The sequence below is a fragment of the Schistocerca americana genome, chromosome 9, assembly GCF_021461395.2.
Source record: "Schistocerca americana isolate TAMUIC-IGC-003095 chromosome 9, iqSchAmer2.1, whole genome shotgun sequence".
In the NCBI taxonomy this organism is placed as follows: domain Eukaryota; kingdom Metazoa; phylum Arthropoda; class Insecta; order Orthoptera; family Acrididae; genus Schistocerca; species Schistocerca americana.
Window position 1 is genome coordinate 41,805,248 of NC_060127.1, and position 11,434 is coordinate 41,816,681.

Genomic DNA, 11,434 nt, shown 5'->3' on the forward strand with positions numbered 1-11,434 from the left:
GGGCAGCTGGATTTGGCATTCGCCAGGCTGAAGTGAGTTGTGTCTGGGCTAGTGGTCGTCCCACCGTAGAGCCTCCTGGAGCGTCGCTGTGCTGTGGAAAATGGTTTGGATCCACTTTTGCCTTGGACAGTAATTTATTTCTTGACTAGTCAGGTGTTTTGGTATTGGGAAGATGGCTGATTATGTGGGTAATACCCATTTTCATGCTTTGCAATTCCTTATGCTTTTACTTGTGGCGCTGTTCGCTGTGTATTTTAGGAAGTGCCTTTTAAGCTGTGATATGAAGATATATGTTACCTTCATTTTTTTAAAAAGGAAAAGGAAATACAAAACGTTCCAGCTGATTTCCTAGCAAGTGTTATTTAAGATGCCTGTTTCTGACGTAAGCTTGATCTTGATAAGGAATGAGCTCTTTCTATGATGCTAAGACTGAAATGTGTCGAATTTTTTCATTTTGTGAATACTATAAGGCACATAGGCAGTCGTTTTTCTAGCGCTCTGTCTGCGGGTTGAACAGCAAAGGAAACGAGTACTAGTGGTACAAGATACCTTCCGCCATGCACCGTAGGGTGGTTGGGAGGCAATGTATGTAGATGTAAATGTAGATGTAGGTGTATAGAGTAGAATGTGCTGTCCTCTGAAGCAGGTGTGTGTGTGTGTGTGTGTGTGTAATGTAACACTGATGAGTGGTGTGAAATAAAGCTTTACGTGTAGTTTACTGTGTTTCAATCGTCTTAAACAGTAGAAAGTAGAGAGAAAGTGTTACTTACCACAGTTTTGCCAAATGGGACCAGTCTAACGGTGATACGATCTGGAGCCTGTCTATAAGCCGGAAGCAGCTGGTTTATGAAGAATCCTCTGCACACTGGGCTTAGCGTTTCATAGTAGACGCCAACTGTCGCTGTGGTATTAGCAAATACCTGTAACATTATATCTTCCGTAACGACTGGCAGTACACATACATGATGGAAAAGAGCCACCGTTGTACAACAACCGAGCTTGAAAACTGCTGCGGAAGCAAAGGGAACTTCACAGCAAACATAAACATAGCCAAAGCCTTGCAGACAAACAAAAGCTATGCGAAGCGAAATGTAGTGTGAGGAGGGCTATGCGAGAGCCGTTCAATGAATTCGAAAGTAAAGCTCTATGTACTGACTTGGCAGAAAGTCCTAAGAAATTCTGGTCTTATGTCAAAGCGGTAGGTGGATCAAAACAAAATGTCCAGACACTCTGTGACCAAAATGGTACTAAAACAGAGGATGACAGATTAAAGGCCGAAATACTAAATGTCTTTTTCCAAAGCTGTTTCACAGGGGATGACTGCACTGTAGTTCCTTGTCTAGATTGTCGCACAGATGACAAAGTGGTAGATATCGAAATAGACGACAGAGGAATAGAGAAACAATTAAAATCGCTCAAAAGAGGTAAGGCCGCTGGACCTGATGGGATACCAGTTCTATTTTACACAGAGTACGCGAAGGATATGTTTTTTGCTCGAGTATCATGTCGTTTTTGGAAACCCAGAATCTACTATGTAGGAATCAACATGGATTCCGGAAACAGCGATCGTGTGAGACCCAACTCGCTTTATTTGTTCATGAGACCCAGAAAATATTAGATACAGGCTCCCAGGTATATGCTATTTTTCTTGACTTCCGGAAGGCGTTCGATACAGTTCCGCACTGTCGCCTGATAAACAGAGTAAGAGCCTACGGAATATCGGAACAGCTGTGTGGCTGGATTGAAGAGTTTTTAGCAAACAGAACACAGCATGTTGTTATCAATGGAGAGACGTCTACAGACGTTAAAGTAACCTCTGGCATCGGCCGGTGTGGCCGTGTGGTTCTAGGCACTTCAGTCTGGAACCGCGTGACCGCTACGGTCGCAGGTTCGAATCCTGCCTCGGGCATGGATGTATTAATTAATTAATCAAGTTCTGTTTAAAGTTGGTCACCGTCAATCTGCTACTCTAAGCGTGCAAGTGGCATTTCAATCGTCTGACCTAATGGGGGAAGATAAACACGCCACGATAAGACCACGAGACATATTGCTGACATTCGCCTACTTCGTTAGAGCAACAAGTCAAATAATCTGATGGTGTGTGTACCGAAGGTCTTACAGTACGCACACCACAGTAGCGGTCGCGCGGTCCCACACTGAAGCGCCTAGGACCGCTCGGCAACACCGGCCGGCGCAACCACTCCATTATGAAAAAATTACCGTTTGGCGCGCCGTAACATGAATGCGCATCATCTCATTCTTTGCGTAAGGTGTTCTCCGCTACTAACGATCATTTTATACGAGCACAGTAGCCGCGAGGAGTGGCCGTGTGGTTTGAGGCGCTTTGTCACGGATTGCACGGCACCTCCCGCCGGAGGTTCGAGTCCTCCCTGGGGCATGGGTGTGTGTGTTGCTCTTAGCGTAAGTTAGTTTAAGTAATGTGTAAGTGTAGGGACCGATGACCTCAGCAGCTTGGCCCCTTAGGAATTTAGACACATTTGAACATTTTGGCGAGCGTAGTGCAGTTTCTGATTCTTGATCGGACGAGAACAGTGGACGCTACACACTATGGAAAGCTATATTGTACATGTATCACAAAGAATCGAAGTTTTAAGGAAGCAGTTTTTCATTTCATAGTTTTCCACCGTAGTTTAGCGTAGAGAAACTTGCAAGGAGAACTTATCTCATGCGCTGGAAATACGTTTCTTACAAGGAGATAGTAATAGCGTTGCATTCCATGCGAGTAATAGGTCGGATACCGCAACGATCTGACGTTATAGCTTGTTTTAAATGCAGAACCTTATAGCCTTAGAAGTGCATGTGTTTATGTTCTCTCTTACTAATACCTTCTCGATAATGACCCCATACACTAGAATAATATTTTAGAATTGATGCCGCAGATGATTTACGTAAAAGGGTGCAAACTCCGTTCGTCTGGAGCTCCACCATGCATAAAGAATATCCGTTTCTTGTTCTTAACCGTCTGTTGTATCATCACAACAGTTTCACATCTACTGCACACGGAAAAGCCGTGCTAATCTCCTCAATTTCGCGCATCTGGAGAAATCTTGTGCTCTTGGATGGCTACTGGGCAGCAGTTACGTACTCGATTCGCTGTGTTCCTTCACGAAACGTCGAATGTAGAGGTCTTCTTCTAGTCAGCTGCAGATTAAATCGGTGACGGTGGCCGGTGTGAGTGGCAGAGCGGTTCTAGGCCTTACAGTCTGGAACCGCGCGACCGCTACGCTCGCAGGTTCGAATCCTGCCTCGGGCAAAAATGTGTGTGATGTCCTTAGGTTAGTTAGGTTTAAGTAGTTCTAAGTTCTAGGGGACTGATGAGCTTAGATGTTAAGTCCCATAGTGCTCAGAGCCATTTGAACCATTTTTGAAGAACCATTACCCAGTGCAGATTTTTGCCAAGAGCAAGATTTATATGTTGTAGTTTCGTTTTCGAAATGTGGAACAAGAGTGCGCCCAGGTAATTACTACTCCTAACATATTCCAGTTGTTTCCCGGTAGAAACAAGATTGTATTTAAAGCGGAATTTTATGTGGTCATGCAACAGAACGGTTCCAAATTGTTCTGTTGACACACGTGTTCTATCGATACTTAGTAACGCTGACTGTAAAGTACGCAGAACATCTGCAACTCCAGCGGTCCAGTCCTCGGGCAGTTTGGTCGTTTCGCACGCCACCCTGGCCAGCACTGAGTGTCACTGGCAGATGGCAGCGCTGAACAGTCGGTCGTGGAGTAACGGCTACTCTCCTCGTTTTGCTGTCACTGTTAATGCATGTCACCAAACCGAATATCGCATTAGGGTGATTTTGGGCCGCCCTATCGAGTGAGCACGAAAAATTCTGCTTTAAGAAATGATTTCTGTTTATACTGGGAAACAGACCAAAGTTTGGTGCAGCATGAAAAACATGATGAGCAGTACTTGTTTGGGCTGACTCCTGCTAGACATTGCGAAAAACGCCAACGTAACTGTTGTAAGGTGTCAGGCAAATCCAACACCTTCCATGAAAACCCTGACATGATAGAAAATCCGGCAGTATGTCACATAGCTCCGAATAAATCCTGACATTAAATAATACGATCAACGAGTGCGCAAATGGAATACCACAGACTAACACAAGAACGCCTAAATGCATGTGATACCTTCCCACTGTGAAACAGACGCAGTTCCGAGGGAAGAAACGAGAACAGAAGCCAAGAGCAGACCGTGTTAAGCTAGAAGGCCCTATGATAAGGGACGGACATCCACATCGCGGCTGACCGCCAGGACCACCCCCCCAGCCCATGTTAAAAGATAGAGCCCTCCGGAAGAACAGTATAGATCTTACTGTAACACTAAAAGGGCTACATCAGCTGAAAGTTTTAGCGTGAGACTATACGCGTCTCTGTTACGTACCAAACATTAAAAACATTTCCCCACCACGAAAAATATGTTTCTCATTGGATAGACAGAACTTTTGTAGGCGGAGCTTAAGGTTAACATTGAGACCGTGATTGGTCAGTTGAAAACACAGCCAGATAGCTTTTCTTAAACCAACTTCAGTAAATTGTAGTAAGAAGAAGTTAGACAGAGTTGCTTCCGAAACAGTGAGGTGTGTGGAGCTGCGCCGCCCGCCGCACCCTGATGCTGCCTAACCAACAACAAGGTAATGAACACATGCGATGCCGCATAAGAGTCATAAGGCTTCACTCAGAACTGCAGAAGTCTCATCTGTTACATTCCCTTTTTGTGTAATACTAGTGTCGATCGTCAATTAAAGCTCATGGTATTCACATTTGCTACTAGAAGTTAAAATCTGAAACCCAATGATTTTTCTGTTATATAATTATTGAGAAGCCACATCAGCCACTGTAATTTACGACAAGTTAAATAAGTAACTAAACATAATTGAGGGTCACTGTAGACCGTTTTGATAGTTTTCTCTTTTATGAAACTTAACTCAAACATAGATTATAGATATGATATGGCATAGGTCATCCTTCGATCCATTGTAGAACTTGGAAGCCCATTCAGGGAATATTCGTTCAAATTTTTGTTGAATGCAGTTGGTTTTTATCATCCTGTATTAAAATATTTCCTTTTATCAATAGTGCAATTTATAAACAATGTTTTGTGAGTAGAATAAAATTTCCAATGGTAAACTTAACTGCTAACTAAAAATAGGAAAGCCTTGAACCCCTTCCACTACATTTAGTTAGTATTAAGATTCTTTTGCAGGGAGTGTAGTGGAGCTGACGCTGAAATCATTAGGTATTTGATTATATCATCGCTAGTGTCACTGAACTCTTCTGAACTCTACATGTCATGTGTGGTCTGGCGTCTCCTTACCAGCAACAGGTCCCATGTTCAAACTAGTCAATTCTCTAAAAAACACGCTCAGAGCGTCGTTGCGCGAAAGTCGTAGGGAGACACGACTTAGAACAAACAGACACCACGCAGAATGTTAGACTGTTCGTAGGAGTCCGTGCTGGAAAATGATCTTCGACCAAAATAGACCATACTGTAAAGCAGATCAAATTGTTACGTAATGTGATTTCTTCATATTCTTGAATCATTTTTAATAAACAAAACATTTTTTTCAATTTCAACTATTAACTGTATGAAAATGCAAGTCGTTAAAACAAATTAAAATTCCTTACCAAAATGTGTAAGATCAAATGGAAAAAATACTTTTTTTATTTCTCTGTCTACCTACGTTTTTCAGGATATATCGTTTCTTATCTCTCTGCAAATTGTGGTTCATTTTCATGCGATTAGTGAGTGGAAACAAAAACATTTTATTTTCATTTAGACAAAAATGTTCAAATGTGTGTGAATTTCTAAGGGACCAAACTGCTGAGGTCATTGGTCCCTAGACTTTCACACTACTTAAACTAACTTATGCATGAACAACACACACACACACACCCATGCCCGATGGAGGACTCGAACCTCCGGCGGGAGGGGCTGTGTAAACCGTGACACGGCGCCTCAAACCACGCGGGCACTCCGTGCGGCTTCATTTAGTCAATTATGACACAATATCTTTGGTTGAAATTTCCATTTCATAGTAAACTAGCTTACCACCCGCTGCTTTGCTTATGTAGACTGTATGGTCTCAACAGTTTTTTTTTTATTTAATGGAATTATGTTTTTCACAAAACGCAACATCACCTAAACTTTCCACGCTAATTTCAGCCATATAAGCAGAGTCTTTTCCGGATGCACTTCTGACCAAAAAGCGGTTCTGGTAGCTGGAGCCGGAGCTCCTTGTTAAACTTGCCTTATGAGTTCTCGTGGTGGCAGTTGCATAGAAAGTCTCATCCCCTAACATACGTTTTCTTACAAGTCACAAACCGAATTTCATAAATTTAAATTAAAAGAAAACTTTTTATATGACGAAAAACTTTCATAAAAATTTCATTCCCTATACCACTATGTCGGAAACGGCCTTTCCGCAGTGGATACACGGAATCCCGTGAGATCACCGAAGTTAAGCGCTGTCGGGCGTGGCTGGCACTTGGATGGGTGACCATCCAGCCGCCATGTGCTGTTGCCATTTTTGGGGTGCACTCAGCCTCGTGATGCCAATTGACGAGCTACTCGACCGAATAGTAGCGGCTCCGGTCAAAGAAAACCATCATAACGACCGGGAGAGCGGTGTGCTGACCCACGCCCCTCCTATCCGCATCCTCCACTGAGGATGACACGGCGGTCAGATGGTCCAGATGGGCCACTTGTGACCGGAAGACGGAGTGCATACATCACTGTGTCAGAGGTTGTATAACATATTTTTTTATTTGTAACTGACAAGCGCAATACAAATTTTCACAGCTTTAGCTTTGAAAATGTTTTCGTAGTGACACGTTTTATTTCCATAAAAGCTTAAGGGTTGAACTTCGAAATAGACAGAAACACTTATTTTTTAGTTCTAACTTGCAAGTCAAACTCCAATTTTCATTGATTTAAATTGCTCTAGTACTTCTTTAATAATGATTTATTTTCAAGAAAGCTTTCATTCACAGTTAGACCTCCATACAACATCCGCCCAGTTACCTGGGTGGTCAGCGCAACGGACTGTCATACCAAGGGGCCTGGGTCGGAGATTTTGTCGGCTCAGGGACTGGGTGTTGTGTTGTCTCTATCATCGTCATCTAATCCCCACCGACGCGCAAATCGCCGAACCGGTGTCAACTCAAAAGACTTGCACCAGGCGACCGGTCTACCCCACGGGAGGCCCTAGTCACACGACGACTCCATTTACCTCCATAGGAGTTCAATTTCCACAATTGCTAAAACGCGTATTTCTTTATTTCTGATCAAGAAACCATTCGCCAATTTTGGTTGCTGGATACTTAGCAGTGATAGGAAATCTTTTAATCTTCAATTCCGACTTTTCCGTACTTTCATTTTACTTCCTTTTTTTTCACTACTGGCCATTAAAATTGCTACACCACATAGTTGTCGTGCTACAGATGCGAAATTTAACCGACAGGAAGAAGATGCTGTGATATGCAAATGATTAGCTTTTCGGAGCATTCACACAAGATTGGACCCGGTGGCGACACCTACAACGTGCTGACATGAGGACAGTTTTCAACCGATTTCTCATACACAAACAGCAGTTGACCGGAGTTGCCTAGTGAAACGTTGTTGTGATGCCTGGTGTAAGGAGAAGAAATGCGTACCATCACGTTTCCGACTTTGATAAAGGTCGGATTGTAGCCTATCGCGATTGCAGTTTATCGTATCGCGACATTGCTGCTCGCGTTGATCGAGATCCAATGACTGTTAGCAGAATATGGAATCGGTGGGTTCAAGAGAGTAATTCGGAACGCCGTGCTGGATGAACTGTGGTATCGTGTTGAAGCTGCATGGGCAGCTGTACCTGTACACGCCATCCGAGCTCTGTTTGACTCAATGCCTAGGCGTATCAAGGCCGTTATTACGGCCTGAGGTGGTTGTTATGGGTACTGATTTCTCAGGATCTACGCACCCAAATTGTGTGAAAATCTAATCACATGTCAGTTCTAGTATAATACGAGGGCAGTTCAATAAGTAATGCAACACTTTTTTTTTCTGAAACAGGGGTTGTTTTATTCAGCATTGAAATACACCAGGTTATTCCCCAATCTTTTAGCTACACAAGACTATTTTTCAACGTAATCTCCATTCAATGCTACGGCCTTACGCCACCTTGAAATGAGGGCCTGTATGCCTGCACGGTACCATTCCACTGGTCGATGTCGGAGCCAAGGTCGTACTGCATCAATAACTTCTTCATCATCCGCGTAGTGCCTCCCACGGATTGCGTCTTTCATTGGGCCAAACATATGGGAATCCGACGGTGCGAGATCGGGGCTGTAGGGTGCATGAGGAAGAACAGTCTACTGAAGTTTTGTGAGCTCCTCTCGGGTGCGAAGACTTGTGTGAGGTCTTGCATTGTCATGGAGAAGGAGAAGTTCGTTCAGGTTTTTGTGCCTACGAACACGCTGAAGTCGTTTCTTCAATTTCTGAAGAGTAGCACAATACACTTCAGAGTTGATCGTTTGACCATGGGGAAGGACATCGAACAGAATAACCCCTTCAGCGTCCCAGAAGACTGTAACCATGACTTTACCGGCTGAGGGTATGGCTTTAAACTTATTCTTGGTGGGGGAGTGGGTGTGGCGCCACTCCATTGATTGCCGTTTTGTTTCAGGTTCGAAGTGATGAACCCATGTTTCATCGCCTGTAACAATCTTTGACAAGAAATTGTCACCCTCAGCCACATGACGAGCAAGCAATTCCACGCAGATGGTTCTCCTTTGCTCTTTATGGTGTTCGGTTAGACAACGAGGGACCCAGCGGGAACAAACCTTTGAATATCCCAACTGGTGAACAATTGTGACAGCACTACCAACAGAGATGTCAAGTTGAGCACTGAGTTGTTTGATGGTGATCCGTCGATCATCTCGAACGAGTGTGTTCGCACGCTCCGCCATTGCAAGAGTCACAGCTGTGCACGGCCGGCCCGCACGCGGGAGATCAGACAGTCTTGCTTGACCTTGCGGCGATGATGACACACGCTTTGCCCAACGACTCACCGTGCTTTTGTCCACTGCCAGATCACCGTAGACATTCTGCAAGCGCCTATGAATATCTGAGATGCCCGGGTTTTCAGTCAAAAGAAACTCGGTCACTGCTCGTTGTTTGCAACGCACATCCGTTACAGACGCCATTTTAACAGCTCCGTACAGCGCTGCCACCTGTCGGAAGTCAATGAAACTATACAAGACGAAGCGGGAATGTTTCAAAATATTCCACAAGACATTTCCGGTTTTTTCAACCAAAATTGGCCGAGAAAAAAAATGTGTTGCATTACTTATTGAACTGCCCTCGTATTTTTGTCCAGTGAATACCCCTTTATCATCTGCATTTCGTCTTGGTGTAGCAATTTTAATGGCCAGTAGTGTTTTTATTCATTTTAGATCTGTTGCATACTGCATTAGAAAATAGATGTATGGGCACTAATCTAATTCTATAGGAAGTAAATTTGATTATGCGATTCCATGAGGACCCGTTTGTTAGGTATCAAGTATCTCGTAAATTATTTTTTTTTCATTGTCTTGATAAAATTGTATGGAGAAACAAGCGCTCATCACTCTTACAGTGATTCTCGAATTTCCTGCTAAGGAATGCAAGAAGACATTGGGAGGTACTTACTTGTGCATGAAACAAGATGGCGAGACCGAACACAGAGAGAACACCCCGTGGAAGAAACATCTTGGCGGTGTGGCGGCGGCGACAGTCCAGGGAAGGGCAGCTCTGTCCATTTATACGCTGCCCGCCGGCTGGTGTGCGTCGGAAAGTAAACAAAACCTCACCGACGGGTGTTGCGTATGTTGCGTAGAAACGCAGCTGCGTCGAGGTGACTCCGTGCCAAGCAGGAAAACGTGTAATCTCTCGCGAGGCGATAACACACCCCGCTACTGAGGTCAGCAGACTTACTTCATTGTGGAGCGGACAACTGGCAGACTCACGCTGTCAATGACCGCACCGTCCTTTAGGCAAGCCAGAACGGAAGCTCGCAAAAACCACAGAATAACACTCGATCATAAAAAGAGACTGGCCTGTGTCATTTCCATAGAAAAGTTTGCATTCTGCCACGGGTGACATCTTAACAGAGAGAAACAAAGTAACAAGATATCAGTACCAGACGAGGAAAATTATGCATTACTCAATGACGTCAGCGTATCATTACATTTTCCAATCAACGGTGCAAAAAACCCTCTCCGTAAAATTAAACCAATAAACAGCGCTCGGTCGCAAAATTATTTGACCTATGTTTCGGCCACTTCTAAGAGTGCCTTCATCAGAAATAAAACATTGAAACTGGCCTATAACATGAGCGCAAAGTTTTAGGGAAAAAATGTTTTTACAAGTGTAAATACTGACTAGCAGTATAAAAAGAAAAGGCACAGTACTTACATGTCACGTATAAAGTAAATATTAAGCGATAAAGCTTTAGTCACAGAATTCTGAAATGGAAACCATAGACGGCAACCCACTGCAGGCTGCTCACGCCTATCGAGCTGCAGTAGCATCAGACTGAGGCGCCCGGCAGGCGAACATTACGCCAAAAGTGCCATCTAGTAGCCGCAAATACAAACAGGCTTCTTAACATTCGAAATATAGACAGGCGAATATTGTGATGAACATTATCTGATAGATGAAGTAAGAGGCAATACTTTATCTGTCAGCAGCAGACATGGTAACAACTTGTCTACATAAGAGCTTACAAGTACTGTTCAAAGGCTGAAATCGCCATTACAGAATTACAAAGGGAGCTGAATAACTCAGCGAGTAGAAATAACGATATAATATGGAATGTAGATAATATAAACCATTTAATGAACAATAAATTATAAATCGACCCCAGGTCGATAGCCACCCTCTCACCTACCACCACCCTGACGATGTCACCCATGCCGCCTCCTTTCTCCAGCAGACCTTGTCTGAGGCCGTGGAGGCCCACGTTCCTACTGTCGCCATCCACCCCCACCGTCCTACCTTACCCCCACAGGCCGTTCTCCTCCTCCGTGAATCCCGTCGTCTCTACCGTGCCTTCCTCCGCACGCGTGACCCGGACACACTACGGCGCCACCGGCAACTCCAGCGACACGTTCGTAATTTGCTCGCGGCTAAGAAACGCCGGGACTGGCGACAGACATGCACCCGTTTAAGTGCAACCCTACCGATCAACTCGTCCAAGTTCTGGTCGGCCTTCCGTCGCCTTACCGGAACTAAACCCTCCCCCTAATATCCTCTTCTCCACGATGATCACCCCTTCCCCGACACCCTTAGTAAGGCCAATCACTTTGCCTCCTACCTCTCCGATGTCTTCTCCATCCCCGACGATCCCCAGTTCGATTACTCCCTCTTCCCGGATATCCGCGA

The 11,434-nt window shown here is 44.4% G+C and overlaps 1 protein-coding gene across 1 annotated transcript in view; it reads right to left on the reverse strand.

Moving 5' to 3' along the window:
- Nucleotides 1-9,841, reverse strand: part of LOC124551014 (gamma-interferon-inducible lysosomal thiol reductase-like) — a 43,394-nt gene extending 33,553 nt beyond the window's left edge. Inside the window, exons 1-2 of the mRNA XM_047125859.1 lie at nucleotides 9,701-9,841; nucleotides 771-920 (exon numbers count right to left, since the gene is read on the reverse strand). Of these exons, the coding sequence (XP_046981815.1) occupies nucleotides 771-920; nucleotides 9,701-9,760 (210 nt within the window). The 5' untranslated portion in view covers nucleotides 9,761-9,841. The remainder of the gene's footprint in view (nucleotides 1-770; nucleotides 921-9,700) is intronic.
- Nucleotides 9,842-11,434: the final 1,593 nt, after the last annotated feature.